Source organism: Cygnus atratus, chromosome 1 (assembly GCF_013377495.2).
Source record: "Cygnus atratus isolate AKBS03 ecotype Queensland, Australia chromosome 1, CAtr_DNAZoo_HiC_assembly, whole genome shotgun sequence".
NCBI classification, from domain to species: Eukaryota; Metazoa; Chordata; class Aves; order Anseriformes; family Anatidae; genus Cygnus; species Cygnus atratus.
The window spans coordinates 37,311,889-37,336,343 of record NC_066362.1 but is presented as its reverse complement, the minus strand read 5'-3'; the positions used below and the strand labels follow the sequence as shown (position 1 = coordinate 37,336,343).

At 39.9% G+C, this 24,455-nt stretch overlaps 1 protein-coding gene across 1 annotated transcript in view; it reads right to left on the bottom strand.

Annotated features, from left to right (window-relative positions):
• The window catches only part of CAND1 (cullin associated and neddylation dissociated 1), a 28,074-nt gene extending 4,304 nt beyond the window's left edge, over positions 1–23,770 (bottom strand). The window contains exons 1-10 of the mRNA XM_035544010.2: positions 23,538–23,770; positions 19,664–19,807; positions 7,533–7,687; positions 5,914–6,037; positions 5,212–5,468; positions 5,026–5,131; positions 4,399–4,544; positions 3,022–3,314; positions 2,185–2,326; positions 68–1,561 (exon numbers count right to left, since the gene is read on the bottom strand). Of these exons, the coding sequence (XP_035399903.1) occupies positions 68–1,561; positions 2,185–2,326; positions 3,022–3,314; positions 4,399–4,544; positions 5,026–5,131; positions 5,212–5,468; positions 5,914–6,037; positions 7,533–7,687; positions 19,664–19,807; positions 23,538–23,605 (2,929 nt within the window). The 5' untranslated portion in view covers positions 23,606–23,770. The remainder of the gene's footprint in view (positions 1–67; positions 1,562–2,184; positions 2,327–3,021; positions 3,315–4,398; positions 4,545–5,025; positions 5,132–5,211; positions 5,469–5,913; positions 6,038–7,532; positions 7,688–19,663; positions 19,808–23,537) is intronic.
• Between the last annotated feature and the right edge of the window lie 685 nt (positions 23,771–24,455).

Sequence of the window (24,455 nt, the reverse complement as noted above, 5' to 3'; positions counted from 1 at the left end):
AAACAATTTATTAATAGATAGAATAAGGCCATTTGCTACAACATATACATGAGTTATTACTACTCACCTGATGCCAAGTATCCCTTGAGTCGTGGAAGCAGAGTCTCTGGGTCTATTAAAGTAAGCTTGCCCAAGCATTCAGCAACAACATTCCTTGTACCCTCTTCTGCACATTCGCAGTGCTTCAGAAGTAAGGCCCAGATGTTCTCAACATATGGCTTGAGACCAATCACTGATGCAGAGCTAATTATTTCTTTCAAGGAATGAAGAAGAAGGTATTGCCTCTTAGGTTGGCTGGTTATTTCTTGTAAGACAAATGGCAGATACTCAGGAAGATTGCCAACACTAATACTGCCTAATGCGTAAGATGCTGCTGATTTGACTTCTTCGCTAGGAGAAGAGAATGCTTCTAATATTACAGACTTCAGCTCAATTTGTCCACTTAAGTCAATGTGATGCCCAACTTCCCCAAGAGAAAGCAAAGCCAAAAGCCGAATGGAATCCGTGGACCTTGAGTTCTTGACATCTTGAATGAACTGACCTACAACAGCTGGTCCTTCCTTAGGGCAGGCTCGAGTAAGGGCAGCCACACATTTGGCAATGGAATAGTAAGACTGCTTGTGAGTAAGTGCTGTGCTCTGAGAGTACACTGGACCCGTTAACATGCGCAGTAAATCCATATAGCCTAAATTATTTGTACCAGTCACAACTAAAGCTTGGAAAAATTCTAGCATGGCACTAAGTGCTCCACCCTGGAGTAGAGGCGATCTCACCAGCCCAATAAGTTCGTTGAGAATGGAACCACTAATCTTTGACAAGGAGGAAGGATATACTTTAGCCAGTGTTGTCAGAAAACTGATGGCCATCTGCGACACATGCATATCACTTTCACTAATAAGAGGTGGAAGCTCGTCCAGGACAGCGTCAATCATGGCAGCTGTCAAGCTGTCACTGTAATTCTTAATTAAGATATCTAGAGCAGAAAGAGTACCCAGTTTCAAAGCTCGTTGGTTCTTTCTCAAAAAAGAAGCAAGAATAGGAACTCCTTCCCCAAGGATTGGTCTTAAATCTATCTTCAAAGGAGAACCAGCAATCAGTGTCATGGCCTTCACGGTAGTTAACCGAGTGATCTCATTCTTCAGTCTCTCTAGGAAGATCTGAAGTGTACTAGGCAGGTCTGTACCCAAGCTGTCACCAAGGCTACAAATGATTTGACCCATGCAAGATATTGCCCTTTCTTTCACTTCCTGATCAATGTCAGCAGCCTTTAATCTCTTGATTGTACAAGTAAAGAGATCTTTGATGTAAGGAGTAGCATCAAAGGAAGAAGGCTGGTCTAAAGGACGAATGACCTTCACAAGCTGTTGGGTAACCAGAAGTGCCTCTGATGTTATCTTGTAAAACGGGTCTCCAACACAAGCTACAACTGGAGGTACCAGTGCTTGAACGTGAGGATGAAAGACTTGGGGAGAATGATTGCAGAGGATCACATACAAACAGGACAAAGCATCTATCTTCAGATTAGAAGAACTTGATTTGTCATTCAGTGAAAAAATTATTCCTGGAAGAAAAAAGAAAAATGTACTTTTAGGTTAGGATATTTATATTCTGTTAGAACACTTCAAAATTTATGAAAGGAGGTAGCTGTAACTGTGTCAGGTTGGGTGCAGGAAAACATTTATTGAATGCTTCTAAGCCCCTTTCACCACTTTATTCAAACAATTACTTTTCAAACTTCCTCTACACAGAGGACCTGGGCCATTTGATGGTTTGTGATGTCTTTTCTTAATTATAAAGGTAACCTGCACCCTTAAGTTTTCCAAATTTACTTTTCCTTTTTACTTCAAAATTCAGCATTTTAGGCTCCAAAAGCTAAAATATGGGCAGTATTTTTGATATAAGAGGGCAGCGTTTGATCTTGCAACTAGAGGCAAATCAACTTTTCATCAAAATATACAAGAAAAAATGTCAAACTTACAGCCAACGCTTGTTTTCAAGATTAATGGATATGTGTCACTAAAATATTTATATGGTTTCACACAGTAGCTGATTATGTTGCCAATTTCTTCAAATAGAAACAACACTTCAAAGCTTTCGTAAAAAACACGGTGAAGATTTTTGTATTTAGAAGCTTCATAACCAAGTTGCCAGTAAATCTTTAGGTTAATAGTATATTTTTCATACCTGGTACAAGTACAGGAACATGTTGTGTTAGGGCTCCAGGTAATACATTTACTAGCTCAGTCAGCATGTTGAAGCAACACTGACGGGTCTTCACACTTTTCTCCTTCATTTGTTTGTGCAAGGCTTTAACAATGTTGGGAACCTGTAACCATCACACATCTGTTAATTGATTCAGTAGCTTACATTTCTTTCACCTTTGATCACCGGGGGATATAGAAGGCTAGGACACATCTTTCTCTATTTCTGGTTTCTCCGCAGAATCAGAGTTGTTGTATGAACAGTAGGAAATGAAGATTCAAAAAGAATTGGTAACCATAAAAAGAGCAATTTAACTTTAAAAGGTGAGATGAAACATGAAAACTAGATTTGCACTAACAAAACTATATAGAGCAACAATTGAAAATTTAGTCAAATAATTAACTTAGAAAAAGGAAAATGTCATTTGACAACACTACCCTTTTTACTCTGCAAATAAAACATGTTGTAGCAAATCAAATTTTATCTTGATCAGTAGACCTTTTGCCTACGTTCTAGAACGCACAAAATAACTGCTTTGCTTTGGTAAGGTGGCAAAACTACATAGGTCATACAACTTTTACAGGTGAGAGTAAAGAACAAGTCAGCTAAACACATTTGCCTGAGCTGATAATTTTAGTTTCTAAGACTGCTGTACTGTTCTGGGCCAGTTCCCTGGCTTACTCTCTCTGTTAGTACTACAGTAATAATTTGTAATCTACAAATGACAGAAGTATAGCACAGCATATTTCAGGAGCTATCCATATGAACAGGACAACTTCAACGTGTCTTTAAAAAGATAACAAAAATTTGATGAACAACCTGACTCTGAAGCATTGTCAAAGGTGTCTCTCCCTGCTCCATTGCATCAGGATCACAAAGCCAACTTTGCACAGGTCGAGTTTGTTTTAAAAGAGAAAGATATGCATGAAAGACATCTGCTTTAACATTCTCTTCACGCTCTTTGAATCTGGCTATTAAAGCAGGAGATACAGTTTTGTAGAATTCTGGAAGCATTTCGTGTCGTGTGCTAACAACAGCATCCAGACATTTAGCAGCTGCACGCCTCACTTTCCAGCTCATGTCGTCATCATCACTATATTCATCATCGCTCCCTTGGGAAAAAAAATATGCATATGTTCAAATCTAGACAATCACAGCATCAAGCTTTATTTTAAACAATTAATAAAAACACACTTTGGTTCTTTGTGTAAGGCACTCCAAAGTAACAGGTGGAGATGTATGTTACAAACCATACATAAAAGGCTTCCAAACTGCCTAAATCTTAAGACTAATTATTTTCTCTACCAATTTTCTCACACTAGTCTTACACATGTATTTATCTAAGCTGGAAACTGGACAAGGTGGTTCCCATCACATTTACAGCCTGACTACTGATTTAAATCATGTTATTCTTTTTTTCATGACCTAATCAACAATGCAACAGCTACTAACTGACCAAGATTCAACAAATTATTCTATTCAGTTCTTTCTAGGAATACATCAAACCAAATCATACCCAAAATGACCACAGAAAACATACAATAAGCAAGACAAATTGACTTTTTAAACACTAAGGCAAGAACTATACAGCTCATTCAATCTTAAAGTAATAATAATGTTATGCTCTGGGTTCAGATTACTTGTATCCAAGTTTTCATAAACCTTACATACAGCAAAGAATTTAGCCACAATATTAACAATAAATACCTTCTACTTTTCAGTCAAAATAATTTATCCTAACAGAAAAACACTGCGTATCTTTCAATTTTCAATGTATTAGATTGTATGCATTAAGTAATGATATTTTATACATTGGAAGTATTGAGAAGTCTTTCCCATGACAAACATGTATTTTCAATTCATTAACTGACACATTTCTTACTTCAGTTCGATCATCTTAGACGCTGCTAGCTTTTACCATCTCATTTTTCCATCTTTCAAGTATTTTAAAGTATTTATCTTGTACTTTACATTCACCACGGGAAGTATTTATCTCCAGCAGTAACATCCAGTACTTTTATTGTACATTTATTTTTAAATGAGTTCATGTGCTGTTTTTAAGCACATCTTAAAAAATGAATTCAGAAGTATACAAGCCATTCAAATACTTGTACTTATTAGCAATACCACCCATTTTCTCAGACCACTGCAAGTTCCCAAGCTCTTTCTCTCCCCCTCACCAAAAAACAAACATACCTTGATCATCATCATCACCACCATCAGCATCCATAGCATTTTCATCTTCGTCTTCATCGTCATAATTGTAATTTGGATCATAGGTAAGGTATTTAAGACAAATGTTTATAATAGTAGATACATGAGGATAAACTTCTTTAGGACATCTGCATAGTACAAAAATAAAAGTTAAATTACCTACAAGAATTAAAACATTTCTACCTAGAAGATGAAATTATCACATCTTGTACTCTGAAGACGTTATAGCCAAGGCAAGTGTCATCAAATGCATCCATCTGAATCTGTACTTCAGAAAGGACCCAAACTACTAGACTGGAAGATTGCAGAAGACCAAGATATGCCTTTGGATATCAAGTTTTTGTTTTTCTCCCTCATCAGCAGTGGACAAGAAATATTAGAATACTTCCCCCCTCCTGTATGAATCAGTAGTATGTCTGGCACAGTACAGTTTATGAAGTGCAGACATAACATACTGCTTAACATTTAAGTTTTTAAGACAGTTATAGGAACAATTCCAGCTCAAAGCTTGCAAAAATATTTTGTACCAAGGAGACTACCAGTTGACACTTACAACCAAAAAGTACACAACACATAGGCACATGACACAGGCACCTGAGAATTACTTACCTCCTAACAAAGGATTCAAAGGCTTGAATGCAATACTCTCGTAGTTCATCGTCATCTACATTACAAAACTTTACAACCAAAGGAATTATTTTCTCAAGATATTCACCTGATAAAAGAATATTACCAAAGTCATTATTCTCATCTAAAGAACTTTTTAGTTACAGATAATTTAGGTATTTTTCTTACCTATTCTATGACCTGCTTGCCTACTGATAGCAGCAATACATTGTATATAGGTCCTAGTTGTTGACATGGAATCATTTTTAGACAGCTCTGTCAACAGATGTTCAATGAGGTCAACAAAAACCATATTGCCACAACTCATAACCAGGTGACCAAGAGCAATGATGGTTCTTTTCCTCACAGCAAGTCTGGGGCTAGTCAGCTGGGGGAGCAGACAGGTCAGAATTGAAGGATGGAAGTTAACAAGCAGTCCTCCTTGCCTTAAAACAGACAAAACACAAACTCAAACCAATTGAATCTAGGTAACTTTGTTCATATACTCTACCAGAATTATTTTAAATATTTTCAAAACATCACAGAGATTACAATTAAGTTTTTTAAAGTTCCAAAAGCTTAAACACAACAAAGGAGTTTAACATATACCTTCAAAGCAAATAAGCATTGAAAATTAGCTTAAAGCTACAGTTCTCAGAAGATGAAACAATAATCAGTCTATCAACCAACTTATCTTCATCTTATCAATACAACTTATCAATACATTCACTTTTTTTTTAAATGAGGTTTCATCTGTACTTAATATCTTGACATATTTTTCCACTTAACTTCAACTAAATGAATTATATTTAATATTTGAAAGATTAAAAATTTCAAGCTTTAAAAGGTATTTATCAGCATTCACCAGCATTTTGGAAGAAGGATGTTTACCTGCTCAGCATATCAGCCATGATATCCAGTGCCTCCAGTTGAACAGACACATCTTCCTGCTTGGCTATAGCACTAGTGAGACGCCCTGTGATCTTTTTGCAAACATTAGCCGCTAATGCAGAACCTGAAAGTACAACAAAACCTCAGCATTTTCGTAATGAGAAAATACAGGTTTTAAACACCAGAGATCCTTTGTCACTATGAGAAGCTGAACGTAACATGAAGAAGCTTTCACACCCAACAAAACAAGCTTGAACAGCCAGTTGCTTCGCTAATGTAAAGTATTATGCTCTGCATTAGAAATGGAAGACTACACAGAAACATACTGAGTAGGATAGCTTTAGATTCAGAAGGAGAACACAACAGAAAGGACACTGCTTTTGGCAGGGCAAGCAAGTGAAGACCAAGACAAGTCTAGAGCAATAAATAAAAGGAATACAGGTAGAAATAAAGGAGTAACTAAAAGGTAAGGGGAAGCACAGAAGTAGATAAAGCCACCTCTAAAGAACAGCTGTAAAATGAAACAGGATTGTAAACTGATTTTGCATACGAAGCTATTTAAATCTACTTGAAATACTGCTGAAACACTTGAAAAAAGGACAAAATATATACCCAAAGTATTTTAAAATTCAAGTTAAAATTCCTTCACTGTATCTGCATAGCTTTCTCCCCCCAACACATACAACTCTCCAGCATTGTTTAGTGTAATTTTGTGAAGCAGTTCATGTTTCCCAATGGCTAACACTCATCTTCATTTGGATTAAGTTTTGTGGGTTTTTTAAATCCTATTTTTGGAATGTAGATGTGTAATTAATACCATTCCAATCTATATTAAATATAGTTTGTTTGGGTTTTTATACAGAAAGATTTTGCTGTCTTTGAGTCTTACCTCCAGCTGAAAATCTGCTTTTGTTTTGTGTGTGCATACGAAAGAATAATAAATAAATAAATCACTTGAAGCTTTTATTTATAAGTATTTGCATCACACCGCTACCTGATAAACTTATCATTTACTTGTGGACTTTCAACAGAGGATGTCAAAATCAGAGGGTTCGGTGTTTTGTTTTTTAAGAAACCTCAGCCTCTAAAAACTGCACGTCCAAAACCTTTTTAATCGCTTTTCTATTCTCATTCCTCTCATAACCTACAATACCTGAAAACCACTTGAATAAAAATGTAACACCATAATGATGAGCTGTTCATCATTAACATCAGTTTTGGAGTAAAGACTGCATTCATTTAAAACTGCAGGTAAGCACTGCATTAATTTAGCAGGCAATTGTTAGAAACATTAGGCACATTCCAAAACACTTACCTAACTGAGACAAGAAATCAGATCACTGAAGAAAAATGAGTTATAATCAATTTTAAACAAGTGTACTATCAACTGAAAAACAAGGTGAGATTTAGCTATGACTACAGCCTAGAAACGTTCCACCACACAATTATTAAGATATAAACTTTTACACTCAATTTGTTATACCAATGATCATATACTACAAGTTAATTTTCCACATCCATACAATTCTTCAGTAAAAAAAAAGTTTTTTAAACCAGCAAAATCTGTAAGTACAGTCACAGAAGAAACTGAAGAATATCTTGAATAGCAAACTCCTTACCGCTGGAAGCTGGGGGGAGTTCTCCAATCACAGTTTTAAGGCCAATGCTTGAAATGTCACGTAACTGTTCTTTATCTGAAAGCATGTTTGTACAGAGTGTATCTACAATGGTCTCCACTTGATACTCCTTTACTTTACTCACCAAAGGGCCAAGGCTGTATGAACAGAAGGTTTATAGGTATTAGGCTTGTAACCTTAAATAAAACCCTCAATCCTTCATTTTATTTTACTATTTTATTTGAAGTCACAAACTTTTAGATTGGTTTTGGTAGCAATATAAAGCAGAATTTTTAAATCTGAAAACCTTCAACTGGTTAGGCTGATAAACTCACCTTAAACCTAGTAACAAACTACTGGTTTAGTGCATCTGTTTTTTTAATCCACTGGTGGGAACAGTTTCCGCGTAACTGTTCTGCTTCACAGTCTGAAAGTCTGAGTCCCTCTTAACTTCATCATACTTAATGCCAAGATTTATAACTAAGTTACCTAGCCAGAGACACCAGTTTATGCGTTTGACCATCAGTGTCCATCCACACAGGTTGGACAAGTAAGCCAACTTCTCGATTACTGCGACTTTATTCTAGACAACACTTGGGTTCAGTCTGACAGACCCATTCTGTCTTGGAGTGCCTTAACTGAATGCAAACGGTGAATTACAAATCAACGACATGGTCTTCGTTTACAGACTCCAAGCACCCCTCTACACACTGCACTTGGAGGAAAGATAGAAAACATCACCAAATTTGGGGGGGTTAGTTATTCTGTTTGAGAATCATGACAATTTTATATCCCTAGTCAAATGCTCCCATTTGTTCAAAACACTGAAGCTGCAGATCTCTGGTGAAGTCTAGTTCATTGCTAAGAAATACAGCATCCTTTGCCACCTTCCTAGCTCAATCACCAACATTTAGTGTCTGTCCATTGTTAACACCCTGTTCCAAAAAGGACGTTGCACAAAAAAACAACAGCGCCTTATTTGTTCTCTATTTTCTTCCAGCACTAGCAAGCAAGTCTTCCACATCCTTCTTCACACTCCAGGAAAGACACAGGAGCAGGACTTTGGTTTTATTGAGCTTTGTAGGAACATACATATACCTTGTCTTAGCTACAAACCCAATGCTGTCCTGTTGCAGAGAGGAGATCTAGAAAATCTCACGGATTACATGTAATAACGTGACAAAAATCACAGCTCAACTTTCACCCTCTACATTTAGCTTGCAATGTAAGCTTGAAACCACTACCATCATCTGTCTCACTATGGCCTTGGATGCTGCCATCCATCTGCTTTTCTTTGTTTTGTACTGGTATTGAAAGTATTCCCACATTCTTGCTGTGTTAACGCATTTTCTTACTGTGTTTAATTACTAGACAATACCTGATCTGATTAAATCTATTAGCCACTATGCAATAAAAGTAGTTATGAAAATAGACATGATTTCAGTACAAAGCAGATCCCATAAATTAATTAAAACTAACATCAAGAACCACAATACAATTATTTTTTCTCTAATGCAAAACTGATAGTGTAAGCACTTGGCCACAATCACCAAAGTTTTATCAGCAAAACAAGCAATATTACCTTGTAAAAATAAGTTACTTTACAACTCCATTCACCTGTGAAAAGGCTTCATAAGAGTAAGAATTTACTCTTTTTCCCTCTCCCCCTTTTCACTCCGTATTCACTTACCTAGTTACTCCCTAAATTTCTAGAACACCTGCCTTCAAACCACCTCAGAAATGGAAAGTCAGTTTTGAAAGGCTTGACCCATTCTTTTAATTTAATTCCACTCCCCCAAACATGCTACATGAACAACAAACATGTCAAATTCTGGAAAATGAGTACTGTAAGCTGCGTGTTCCATCAAAAAACAGGAGTTAACCTGCACAAACAGTAACATCTCTGAAAGACACAGCTCCATTGTTCTACATACTTCTGCACACTGATCTTGCCAGCTATTCTCCCTCTGCGGTGACATCTATCACATCGCACCCAATCAAAGCACGCTTACTAACGCAACATCAACACCAGAGGTGAGATGCAACAGGAAGCTCGAGTTGGTACATGGCAGGCTTTGGGTTTGGACTGACCCTGACAAAAGCAAGGGCTGTAGACCAAGGAGCTGTGTGCAAGTCACACAGGAGAACAAGCAACGGATTGAGGCAAAATAGGAGACAGCAGTAGTGAGGACCATCTACAGAAAACATGGGAACCATGAACTAGGAGTGTAGCTCACCAGCAGAATTCACAGAAACGCAGACACACCTTGAGAAAACTACTATCTATTTTTTCTTCCAGGTCAATTAAAGGGATAATGGTTAGCACTCGGTCTTGAGCACAGAACTTCCCTTGGTTATGTTTTACAGCTGTTCCCAATGTCCCATCAAGAAAATCCTACAGCCTGATTCACAGCAGCATCTCAATGCTTTTCCACCTCTAACACATGCTTCAACTTGCATCACCATCAAATTCAACTTCAGCCACAATAAGAAAGCACAGAAGGTTTTCAAGAGATTCTGCACGCACCCTCAGTGTGAACTTGGATGAGCGTGATGACTTTTGATATGAAGGGCTCACCTAACCTGGCTATAATTTCAAGAAGTGGAAAGAGTTGGGCAAGGTTATTATTTCGGAAGCATTTTTCAGAAGCTTAAACTCTGTTGTGATGCTGGTTTTGTGTAAGTTGGTGCCCAACTCGCAGTACACGATCCAAGCAAGCCTGTGGAAGGGTTCCGTCAGGCCTGTGCAGTCTTCTGCTGAGATGCCAGAGTGAGCAAGTAGCTTCAAGAGCCACAGCAGCCTCCTGCTGCAACCAACAGAGCCAGAAGCCATGGATGTTTCTGCTGTTCACAAGGGAGGATCCAAATCTTTTTTTTTTTTTTTTAAATCTGCCCATCAACACTGTACACAATGTACGCAGACAACCACTCTACAAACCAGAGATACAAAACTGAACCATATGGAAATAAGTCTATGAACAAATGCAGAAAAAGGAACATCTCTAAGCCAATTGCAAACCGATTATATCAGGACTACATTAGAATACGATGCCTCCATATAGCTTTTTTCCCTGCACTGAACTTTAATACTGTATACATCTGCTTTTCATTAAGGTTTATTCTAGCAAAGCTAACAGAGAATAAAATGATCTCTGCAGGCTCAGTAAACACTAACTTTGGAGAGCTGAAACCAAACTGAAAACCTACAGGTTTTCAAACACAAAATGAACGAACTTGTTAACAAAATAACACTAACTGTAAGGAAGCAAAGTTTAAGTTTTCAAATCCATGCCACCATTTACTATGTCAGATTTTTGAGGCTGCAATGACTTAGGGCCATATTATTACTGAAATATCTGAAGTATGCATAAGTTTTACAAATAATTTCACCATCTGCTTGTAAAACAGATTAACATAATTAACAACAGAACAACTTCCAACTAGAAGTATTTGTCTAATCTAAATACTTGTCAACTGTCAAGGCAGGACCCTGGAGAAAGACAGACTGTCTTCCCGTGTTTAGGAAAAACCCTAGTATTTAAAAAGTTGTAATGTATTAATTTGTAATTCAGTTTTCACTGATCAGAAACAAATAGCAGCTATCAAGCTTTTAGAACAGCTCGGTCACAAGTTAGTTTGAAACACCAGGATAGATAACTTTCTTCTTCCCCAAGTTACCCTTTCAAAGCATTTTACTGAAACAAAACAAAAAAACAAGCCCAAGACACTAGGGAAAAAGGCGGGATGAGAACTTCCATCTTCACAAATTTGAATATCCAATGTAATAATGGAGTTGCCAGATCATGGTAGAGCGAAACCCTGATTAACAAATAGCAGCATGCAGTTCTAGTAAATGAAGAAGTGCAATACATGACAGTCTAGTTGTACTAGATCACTGGAAGCAAGCAATCTAGATGCAAAGTATTTCCTTTCAGTGATTACAGCAGGGAAAAAATGCTTTGGTTTTATTTCCTAAGATTCTGAGAGTGATTCTGAGTTAAAAGAGCAAGTTTCACATTTAAAAAAAACAACTCACTGCACTAAGTCAACTGTACAAAACCAGAAAAGAAATAAAAATCAACATGCAAGCAGAAATTCTGTCCAAGATATCTGGCAAGATTCTCATCTGTCAATAAAGACTATTACTCTGGAAGCAGATAGTCCAAAATCTAAATCAAGATATGCCACTCAGGCAAAAGCTTACTTCAAGCTTAAATCATCTAATTCCCACATTACTGTGCTATAAAAACCCACAAGTATTTTCAGACGGAAAAACCACCCTTGAGTCTTCATAATCTAAAGGAAAAAGTTGCTGTATATGTATTGAGACAAGCACACAAGATGACAAGCAAAGCAGTCTGTCTTGTTTTACTGGAAATGGGTCTGGAGTTGAAGCCTACGTCTCCAAGAACACAGCTGGATCCTGGGTTCACCACTAGCTAATAAAACTGTCAGGAAGGCATCTGCAGGGGAACACGCCAGTGACCCATCACATTCAGAAGGAAAGGCTTGAGGCAACAGCATTCAGCATACAGGCATTCAAGTTAGTTTAGGAGCTCAGTACTGTACTTGCCAAGACTGAGAGCAAGACAACCCCACACTTTTTATTACCTGGCTGGTACTGCTGGGGAGAACAATTTCTGGATTGTTTTAGCAGTGGAGATCTGAGAATGTGTACCTCAGTTCTGAAGAGCTGTCAACAGCGAAATGTTACCTGCTATTAATTTTACTTGTCAACCTATTCGTGCTTTGGATTTTCTCACTGAAATGCAACTTGGCACCTCGGACCTTAGCAAATTAACTTCTGAATGTACAGTCAAACATAAATTTATTCATTTTGAAGTTGTGTATTTTACTGATTCCTCTTTCTGGATGCAGCCACTGTCCTTTCGACTTTACATGGGGGAGGAAAAGAACAGTCAAATCAAACAGTTTAGAAGCACCTACAGGGTAAATACAAACCTGTATATTCCAAATTCCTCTGAAACTGTCTTCTATCCTGTCTCTGAGCATCAAGTTGTCCCCTCCTGTCACAAAAGCTTCCAAACACACTCCAAGTTCCCTACAGCTTTCACACTTCTTACTATGTCCTCTCCGTCACTCCAAAGCCGCCCCCCTTCACCATATTGCTCCCACCACAGGATGACTGTAGGCCTTCAAAACCATTGTCCACCTAATCTGGTCACCGATTTTCTCCACTCTTGAAAGAGGCGGTGTTCCAACAGCCCCAACTAAACGCCACACAGATTTTGGAGGGAGCTAGGCTGGAGGACTAGGCTCAAACTCCGAGGACTGCAAGCCAGTGACTCCAGCTGGACTCAAAGAGCCAAGATTTACAGCTTTCACTCTAGGACAGCTAGTAGACATGGCTCTATACGAGAGGACAACAACATACACCTTCCACCCCTAAAACCTGTTGTACGTGCCCCCCACTGCTGTCACCCTTCTTCCCTATGTCCAGAAGTCACAGTAGCAAGAGCTAACTATCGTCGAAAAAGCTCAACAGAAGCAAAAGGCAGCAAGCTAGTGCAGACAAGAAAAGCACGTGCAATAATATATGTTACATAAAGCAAACTTTTGCATTCAAGCACTACGTGTAACTTACATTACGACAGTAACCGCAGAGTAAGTTCCAACATCTTGGCACCAGTGGTCTGTCACTATGTTAGGCAAACCTATGAGCTTCGCTTTCAGTGGCTACACTCGTAACACCCTGCCCCCATGAAATCAAAACATCGTTAGCACTTGAGGCACAGCACCTACATAAAAAGCCCTGGAACATGCTTTTCCCAATTCCCAAGAGAATCGTACGTACTCCTTTCCATGCCTTCCTCCAAACTGTAACCTGCTTGGTTTCCTCTCTCTACCCACCAACACCCTACTCGTGTCATAGAGCCTGCTCAAAATAAGTGCAATTTGGGAATTAAAAAAAAAAAGCAGCATAGACAAAGCATATCTACCAAAAACATGCACTGCAATATTACGCTCAACTCATTTTTTTTTACAGCATGAATCTATGAATCTTCAAACAAATCTGACATTGAGGCCAACTCCCCAAATTAGGCCACAGACATTATGATCACCCCAATGCCATACATTTAGGAAGACTGCAATTCACTCTTTATTTTGCAGAGCATTTTACAGAGATGCAGATATCTTAAAAATAACTACATAAAAACAACTTTGGTATAACATTTCTAGAAGGTTCTGCATGCAGGTAATTTCAAGAGAAGTGTTAATTGAGATACCAGCTGATACAGGATGAAAGGCATAAAAAGAAGCCCTTTAAGTGCCCAGAAACAAAGATGCAATGGAATGGTTTCTCACCTGCTTAGGCAGGTACCTTTACTCCTGCAGAAACGAAGAGCCCTTACAGCAGCCTTTGTTAAAAACAGCAACAGCAAAAGTCAAGCCTTAACCAGGCACTGTCCTTTAACTTAGGGCCAGGGGACAGTACTGACATCTTTAGATTCCAGCTGAGCATCTCCACAGCTGCTAAATCCCTGAGAGTAGTGGTTTAGAAGACCATACCCACAATCTTAATCTGGTCATGTTATTGTTCCAATCATGATAAACAAATACTGCAGTCTTAGGGTAATTTTTAGACACTGCTATGAGCAAGGACCATTTCTCCCCCCCAATACATAAGTCCTGGCAAGTTTGTAGATGAGCATCTGCCAAGACACAAATTACCACCAAGAATTCTCTCTCAAATGCAGATTCACCAAGCCATCCCTGACTGCATCCCTAGAAGTTGAAACATTTTCTCCAGCTGCTCAAAAAGCTCTCAGATTTCTCCACAACCTAATTTAACTCTTCAATCAAGCCTTCCCCTCGGTGGCACATCACTAGCTCCTCTTCCAGTGCACACTGCCGGCAGTCAGTGGCTATGCACAGCACCACTGCACTGTTCTACTCTTGCTGCATAATAAACTGGTTTGCAAGCAACACAAGCACAAAGCACCTAAACAGAAACGATCACAATTCCAAAGTATGGCAACCGTCCACAGTAGTATGGAGAGAGGAAATTCCCTGTGCGTTTCAGTCAACAGACTACAGTCCAGAAAGGTGTGATCCCAGAATCTGTGGAAACTATCTTGCATCCATAATGCTTCATACTCCAACAAAAGTACTGTAAACAGAAGCACAAACGAGCAGATGTGCAATTATGGAAACATATTCATATAAAACCAAACAACAGCAACCTCTCAAAACTACAGCTAGCCTTCAGAGTAGCAATCCCAGAAGTCAGCAAACTCGCTCTCTATTAATCAAAAGCGATCTGGTTGGTGAGATTCCAGGTGGCAACGTCAGCTCTCCTTTCGCTGATACAAAGATCGCGTCTCCTGCTTCTGCAGTTTGCAAAGATTTGCACAGCTCTATGAAAATACACCTTCCACAACCCAGGCATCTGCAGCTGACACCATCTTTTTATGCACCAATGACTGACAGACCGCATCTCCACCAAAAAAAACCAGTTGCTCCAGAAGCAAAAACACCTAAAATAATGGGCAGGATGTTTATTTTTTCAATGTAAATAAAGAGAAACTAAAATAATCAGAGCAAAAGTTGGTCAATTAGACACATCAGATCATCAGTTAAGTAAAGGAAACACCTTTCTGCCGACATCTGAAGATGAAAACTACTGAAGTGACATAAGTCACTCACCCAAACACTTGAAATTTCAGTCCATAGGAGGTGTTAAACCAGACTTTACCTGAGTTAGCATCTTCATTTCATTATGCATTCCTGTTTATTCTGATTTAGTTCAATAAAGTTGACACACCAGTTCGGAAGTACATTGTAAAAAAACAATGCCTTAAGCTTTTCTGGCCTTTCAAATCAGGAGACATCACTTGCAGACCTTATTGTTAGTGTCAGATTGCAAACTGAGCTTATCAAAAGTAGAAAATAAACTACAACTTTTCTTTCTTTTTGGAAGTGCTTTTTAGTTATTATTATTTTTATTTTTAAGTCCTCTTTGATCTTTTCCTTTTCGCTGGAAAATCACATTTACCAATAATTTGCATCCAACTTCTCTTAAAGTCAACAGCTCATTCAGCTGTCTATGGAAATAAACAGCAACTACAGCAGTGTCTCCTTTCAGTTATATACATCTGAAAATAAAGGTGTTCGTAACACGCCCTCCCTGCTAGGAAGAGGGATGTCATCTCACAACCAAATGTAGGCTGAAATCAGTGCGGCTATCAAAAAAACACATTTACTTCCAGGGAAGAGTTAAAATTCACAAATGAAAAATAAATATATTTGACTCAAATCACCAATATAGCATGATGTATAATAGCGTATTACCACAGCATCCAAAACACTTTAAAGCTGCTAAACCAGATCAGCCACACAACATATGTGCATCATCCTGCTCACATTAATGACTCACACTCGCAGCATCAGGCAGGGTTCCCTACGTTGAACTACTGCCCAGAGAAGTCACGCTGATAAATGCGGATAAACTCCAGGATGACAAGGGGAGGAATCACTGAAAGTAGTTACTTCAACCCCACTTTTCTACTTCATATTTCGAGAGATATACATATACGATGAACGATTATTTATTGTAAGTTTCAGGAAGCATTTTAGTGTGAAACAATACAAATTTGTCAGTAGAGGTTTTAATGGCAGAGTATCACAACATAAACAGCTACCAGAATGAGAAGCACATCCAGTGCTGCAGTTTAAGGATGAACTAAGAAGAATGATTAATGGCAGTTTGGGCCAACAGAACATTACCAGCAGCGAAGCACAAACAATCCACCCCACACTCACGCAAAGCACACCGCGTGTCTAATCCAGATGCAGGTAACCTTGGACAGAGCTACAGGCAGTATAACCCCTGCCACCACAAGGTGCTCAGGGTACCATTCTGGACTACACAGATAGCATTAAAACATGAATGGTGTAAGAACGTCCAATAGCGTTTTTTACACTGGCTGACTGTAAAACTGCCTTTGATCATCAGATAGAACAAAGAAGTCCTTCAGAAAAAACACAAACAACACACACAAAAATATTCTTAAGACAGAGAAGGTGAAAAAACTGACCTAGTTCGTATCTACTGCCTGAAATAAAAGTTTGATGAGTACACTCCTTTCTCTTCTGTAGGGTCAAAGATGTTTGACTTTTAAAGCAAGAGTATTAAATCAGTTTATTTATTTTCATTTTGATTCGGAGATGAACATCACAATCATCTGCAAGATAGTTACCCAAGTACCCATAAACTCTCGAGCTGTTAAGCAAAGACAAACATGTTTTATCCTATCCAAAAGCAGTATGATACAACTGAAAGGTTCAAAAACAAAAACACCAGTGTGCTTTGAAGAGATAATGAGAAACAAGTTCATCAGCATTTTAACCAACAGAGCACTTCCTATCCAAATGTGAAAGAGATTAGAGGATAAGGCAAAACTTACTCGTTACTACACTTGCCTAAGAAAAAAATATTGCTTTACAACTGTTCTGAGTTATTTCAAGTCTTCTCTGTTCAGTGACATCAGTAATCAAACCTTGAAAGAACAATCTTCCTTGAAGAGATTCCTTCCTTGTTAAGGAGTGTTCAATAACATTACCATTCAGTGTTTCCATGGACCTAGCTGGAAGAGGAAGCTTCCCTAACAAAACTGCAAATCTTCCTTCCCCCCCAGAAAAGCTCTCAAATACAGATTCAGCAGGACAGAGCTTTCTGTGTACCTTTAAGGCACTCCTATGAGAGGGAATCTATACTTGAATGGGTCATCAAGCATCAGTCTGATGAAAGTTCCTGCTGATAGTCTCTAAAGAGCACCAGAGCATTTAATTTAATAAGGTAATCTAAACACAGTTTATGCTTTCCTCAGCTGAAAATGGCAGCAAACACGTAACAGAAATACACAAGTAGAGAACAGCAACACAAAATATTTTAAAACCAAAAAGGAGGGGAAATACACTGGTCAAATTTAAATTAACAAATTAGGTTCCCACCTAGCATTGTAGTAGATGGAAAATCTAGTTTAGGTCACCTTAAACTGCCTTAAACTACATCTTAGCAGTATTTCAACCTCTCCCATCCTGTACCCCCACTGTTGCTTCTACCAATGTTCATCTGAATGTAGGAGGAGAGAGCTGAGCCAGAAGAAATCTAACTCCCCAAACCAGTCTACAACAAAATCAGATGCACTCAAGAAAATGGACACAGAGGGGAAGAACATCAGAATAGCAGCAAAATTAGCTTAGACTGGCTTAAAATTGTGATGGAACAATACTGTGAGTCTAAGTTACCTGAAAATAAATAAATAAATAAATAATGTTGCTACATTCAAGGTACAAATTCTAGATGAAAGCTGACAATTTCCTGAAAACTTTTTCATCATGTTTCTTGTCCCCTTACATGAAACTTCATGCTGTTCTTTAACGCTACTTGGATTTTTTCTAAAAGTATTCCAAACTTTAAATTGATTCTGTCATTTTAATTAAATCCAAGTATTTTATCAGTGTGTCAAAGCGAACTTTAAAAATGGAAGAATGGTTAATAAGAAAAGAACAGGGCATGCCCACATGCACTGGCAGCTATCTATTTTCCTCATTCTCTTTCCTTTGAAGTCTTTAACGTTACCTGTACTTTAGGTCCAAAATCCTAATCTTGTCATTAAACATTGTTACATATACACTGTGTGCATTAATCTGAATTTCAAGGTAACTTCAGGCTATGCATTGTAGATGAGTACTGCATGTATGCTGTAACCACTTTGTTCCACAGAATGTTACTTTATGAAAAGCCAGTTCTAAGCCTGAGCCAAGTTTCATAATAATCTACTTAATACTTTTCATGCATGTGTCTCTTCTGACTGAGCGCAGGCACCCTGTTTCAAAGCCAGGAAGCTTAAGCTGTGCCACAAGGTACTCTGACGTTTTAGGACTTCACATTCAAAAGCAACGTGTTGGTTTGTGTTGTTTAAAAAAAACTGGAGGGAGACATGTTTCAACAAAACTGCAACTCTTATAAGAGTAGTGAAAAAGTAGTGGTAATTATATTACTATACAGCTCATAGAACATTAAACTTTGGCTGGAAACTTGCTACTCTCATATTAGATCCTCTGTCAAAGGTTTTAGTTATCACATAAAATATTTCAGAAGCTGAAGCAAGCGCTTCTTGTAAGTATAGAAGCAGATTTATGTATGCACAGGCTTTAATTTTCTGCTTTGTTCAGGTGATGGGTCAAATTGTAAAGAACAAGCTGAAAGAAACTAACTGAGCCAGTCATAATGTGAAACTCTCCTTCAAAGCTGTCCCAAGCCCTGCAGTGGTAAGTTTACTTCAACACATGCTTCACAGAATGTAAGACTCAAGTAGATCAGATGAGATATTTAAAAAAAAAAGATCACAAACAAGAAATATTCTTACAGAAACACTAGGAGCTTCTTAACAGAGATGCCCTCCTTATAGGACACAAAAGGAGTCAGAAGAACCAAGTACAAAAAGTCATAATAAATGTAGCACCTCTTCAAAGAGGTGGAACACAGCCAGAAAAGCCACACCACAGGTAAAGTTAAATAAAGGGAGGAAGAGAGGCCACTGAACCAACAGAAGCCTCTGAAAAGCAAGTAACTGCACCCTGACCCCATAAAACATCTGCAGTTCCTGTAAAGCATGTAAAACCATTAACACAATATTTCAAATGCTAGTGAAGAGGCAAGTTCCACGTTTGATTAAAAGGTAAATACACAGTTTTGGTTATGTTATTTCTGTTTGAGAAGGCAGATCACGGAATTGTAGTATTGGAGTAGTTTTCGCAGTTAAACATCAATGTGGCAACTACCTACGAACTCTAAAAAGATCTTTAAAATCTATTTAGCATTCAAGATTTATCACCAGAGAACAAGCACATCGTTCTTATACCTTCAGCAATGACTGTGCAGTGTATTTGTCCCCTTAAACCCCAAACGTTAAATTGCAACATCAACAAAAGATAGTTCTATAAGAAGCTACAATTAATGCAGACAACCTGCAAAGGTTCCTATGTGGACAACATATTCACATTTATTTTGCATAGCAGTGGTCCTTTAAGGTGTTTTTTTTTTTAAAGCTTTATGTTTTTCAGTCAATGGACAATTCTTTACACCACAAAGAAAGAATACATACCATTTGACAGCTAAGTTCTGCACCTCACCGTTTTTATCTTCCAGTAATTTCAAGATCATCTTCACCACCTTTCTTTCACTGTCATCATCCAGCTTAATAGAATCTTTCTGTAGTTCCGTCATCAAGTCATTAGTAGCCATAAACCTGAAAAAAGATAGTCAGATAATTATCGCTAAAAGGATATATATGGGTCATTCAGTGCTTTACAATTCACAATTCTCAGTTTCCACCATTTGTTACCAAATAAAACACACTTAACATTGGATTAGCGTTACCTGCTTTGTGATACAAGCAGCATTTCTTCTACTTATAAAATAAGGAGAAAATGTCATTTTTAAATAAAATTTAACTTTTAGTTAGGTCATCATCGTTCCTTGGTGAGGACAGCTCCACGTTTTACTCCCGATCTTTATGCTGCGCTCCAAATAATCACCAACAAGAAAACTGACACTTTCCCAGATTTGAAGTAGTTCTCTCACTAGCTACACAATTTTTTTCTTAAGCAAGAAGAATAATACAGTTTTTCAAACATTCTCCCACAAAAATAATAAGACAGACATCATCGGGGAAATAAAAGTGAAGCTATGATTTATACATTTCTCATTTTGTCTGTCCAGACTAGTTTGTTTATAATCCAGACAATGGCCAATGATGTTTATCCAGCCCTCAATCTAGGGCATGACATTAAAGTCTAAAATTAATTCTTGAGAGATCAAGAAAACAAGATCAGCTTTCCTATCAGTTCATTTAGTATTCAATACCACCATCACACCGACCAATACGAGAGAACATCTGAGAAATGACTTTCCAAAAATACTGCTTTTATGCCTTTTGTTTCTTTTCCTTCTAAAGTCTGTTTTCCAATCTGTTTTCCTTTCCTAAGCATCCTTTCTCCTCAAGAAAAGTAATAAAGATGCCTTACTCAATTACCAATCCCAGGGGCTCCAGTGCCAATCCCAGCCCCCAGACAAAAACGGTCTGTTAATTACACAGCTAAGGTTGACACTTGGGCTTCTGACACGTCAGCCTCAAGCAGCCATCGCTTAAGCTCAGGTCATCCTTGGAAGGTTATCTCCACAGCCTGACCTGCTCGATACTTCTTTATTGAGAATGAAAGCCAAGACTGCATAATCTTAACGTGCATCACAAGTGCCAGATGACTCCCCCCAAATAATGGACCCCGACTTATCCTGCCTTGTAACGCAGCCGTTCCAGTCTAACAGTCTCAAGGTGTTTCTAACTAAGATAAGCGAAGCCCTCACTTGTTCTTCATTCACTCCAAGAGCGCCGCCGAAGCACGCCTGTAATCTGACAGGAACCAGATGTGTGCATAAACAGATGATGGATGTGAAAGGCACCAGCCTTTAAGCAGCGCAAGGGAAAAAACTACTTGAAAAGTAAAGGGAAGGGGCAGACCGGATGGGAAGAAGGGCATCCACGAAGCCAAGCAGCACTAAAACATTTAAAAGCCATCTCCATGACACTGCTATATTTACCTCTTTTTGTTAAACCTTAACAGCCTCCCCTCACTTCCTTGGGCACTAACTCCCATTTCCTAGCCTTATGAGTTCACATGCACTCATCACCTACTTGTGACAACTTCCTCAACTAAGCAGAGCTTGAGCATCCTCAGCTCATCAGCGCTTCCGTGCTTGGCTACAGCTGAGGAGTCCTCCTGGAGGATTCCTACATTTAAAAAAATAAAATACCAAACCCCACAGTGGCATGGGGAAGACTGGCAACTCTAAATTGAAGTAGCTGGTATTTAGAAACACCACAGTTTTGAATGGTATAGATGTTGACCAACTTTATGTGCTGCAAAGCAGCAGCGCATCGGTAGCTCCTCACCCCTCGTACGTGGAGCAGCCATCCTCTTCCTCCAGCGAGCACACTGCTCCTCCCACAGCCCTAAAGTAAACTGCCACCTTACATCACTGCCCACTTAGAACTGAAGTTTCCACACAATAAATGCCACAAACAATTGCATCAGACAAGTTAGTTTATCCAAAAAAACTGAGGATTAGAATTTACTGTAGAATAGCTACTTGAACTGTGGTTTGCAGTCAGCTCCCTGGTATCAACAACTACACCGTCCCTCTTCAATTACGCACCGTCTAAGAAGAAATCCACTTATAATTACCAGTACTAAGAACTATTTTATCCATTATGCAAATACATGATACATGCAAAGGTTTCATAAAACGTACTATTGCATAACAGCCAGTTTGTAGAGGTCTATCGTCACTCATTTTACGGTTTCTAATTCAGATTTTAATCTGTGTTGTTATTATTTTTTTGCATTTCAGAATCCCAAAGTTGTTCAAAGCTCCTGGAATGGGTAATCTGCAGAGTATGCTCTCCTAAAGCAACTACAAAACAAGTTTTAACTACATGTAGCTTGGAAAACTACTTGCTACAACCTCATTTGATAGCAAAAAGTTTTAAACTCATTGGAAATCAGTATTAAGAAGCAAATCCATCACAGTATTTTGGAAGACATCCTTCCCATGAGCACTAAATGCAAAGCTCACTTAATCACAGAAATAAATTAGCATGATAAAACTAAAAAAATATTCAGAAAACAGTTTGAATCTATTTTTAAGTGTAATTTAAATGACTCAGGCAATTCTGGACTGCATCTTTTCAGACTAATCAGTTTTTTGTTGTTTTTCTTCCCCAAAGTTTCTAGCCTCAACTCTCCTGGTAACATCATACTAGAGAACCTGAAAGAGATGGACATGAAAAATACATACATTTATCACACCCGTGCCCAGTGCTTCAATGGTTTTGTCTAAAAGCCAACTCTATGGCTACTTAATCACAGCCTGTACTCTTTTAGATTTTAATATATTAACAAGAGACTGCTTTGGATGTACTACAGACTAAGAACTATAAAGGTGCAAAAACGGAATAAACCCCAAGTGTGTTTTATGACTTTTTCCTGTACTGATGCACTCTCTTTAACAAATGAAAGCTTCATACATGAATTCCTGGGTATGCACACTGCAGACAAAGAAATTTAATTATCTTTAACCTAATGGTTTGTTAGAGCTACTGCGTAAGTGGTCTCTTTTTTTTAGTTGTTTAATTGTGTTTTTTTAGTTGCTATGCTATTTCATTATCTGATAAACCATCTTTTGCATGTTATCTACTTTAACCAAACAGTTACTCCAATAAATAGTAACAGTCTGGTGACAGATCCTAAGCTCCATAATACATATTCCAGTCCCGCCTTCCTAAAATTTGACTTAACTGGACTCCTCTCTCTGAACACACATAGTTTTAGAGGGATCCTACGAAGGCTGGGGAGGGACTCTTTGTCAGGGAGTGTACGGATAGGACAAGGGGGAATGACTTTAAACTAAAAGGGTGGGTTTTGATTAAATATAAGGAGGAAATTCTTCACTCAGAGGGTGGTGAGGCACTGGCACAGGCTGCCCAGAGAAGCTGTGGGTGCCCCATCCCTGGAGGTGCTCAAGGCCAGGCTGGATGGGGCTTTGGGCAACCTGGTCTGGTGGGAGGTGTCCCTGCCCATGCCAGGGGTTGGAGCTGGGTGCTCTGTAAGGCCCCTTCCCACCCATGGCTCTACACAGTGAGCCCAGCACCCCTGCCCACACCCCACAGCACCCAGGAGGCGTGCGAGCCGCGGAAGCCGAGGCCCAGGGCGCTCCGCAGCCCTCCCAGCCCCTCTGCAGCACCCTGCGGCCGGCGGGGCGCTCACCGGGCCCGGCCGCCCCGCACCGCCCCGAGCAGGCCCCGCTCCTCCGGGCTCCGCGGGCCCCGCGCCCGCCGCAGGCGGAGGCCGAGGCTCCGCTCCTCAGCGGGGGGAAGCCCCGAGGCGAGGCGGGCCGGGCCCGGCGGCGGCGGCTCCCACCTGAAGTCCTTGTCGCTGGACGTCATCTTCTCCAGCAGGTTGGAGATGTGGTACGAGGCGCTCGCCATGTTGACGGGCCCGGCCGGGAGCAGCGGCGGCAGGAGGAGGAGGAGGAGGAGGAGGAGGAGGAGGAGGAGAGGGAGGAGGAGGAGGAGGGGGAGGGCGGCGCCTCCCGGCTCCGCTCGCCGGGGCTGGGCCTGGGCCTGGGCCTGCTGGGGCCGCCGGAGCCCCCCGCGCGCCGCCGCCGCCCGCGATTGGCGGCGCTGCCAGCCCCGTGACGCCGCCCGCGGACGTGGCGCCGAGCGGGTGCGCGCCCAGCCCGGGCCGCCGTTGGAGAGGCGGCGGGAAGGGCGGCCGCGGACTACGAGTCCCAGCGCGCACCGCGCGCGCGTCCCGCCCGGCGCCGTTGGCGGGGCATGGCGGGAGTTGTAGTTTGGCTCGGTCGGGTGTCCCTCACCCCCTCAGGCCCTCGCAAAGCCACGGCTGAGCGCGGGCTGAACGTATCTGACAGAAGTCAAAAGCAACGACGTGAAAATGCGTTTTCCTTGCTGAATAAAAGTGTGTTTCTGTCTGTCCCCGTTGCAGAAAGCTGCCCCAAAATGTGATGCGAGTGCTTCCGGAGCGCCTGGGGGCAAACTGAGAGATTTTTTCATATATATTCACATAACTTAAACACTCATATCATAATCTCAGCAGTAACTTAAACACTCAGTTCCCCAGGAAAGGCACGGCCTGGCCTCAGGGTCTGCCTTGGCACAGGCCAGGCCAAGCTGTGGTACCAGTGCCATGCCCAACAGGCCTCCTGGGCACAGGGAAAACAAGTTTTTGTACCTGTAACCAAGTAAAAATGCACTTTGTTACTTGTTTTTGCCTCCCTCGTTGCTGTACATGTCAATCTCATTGCTTTTCTGGGCAAAA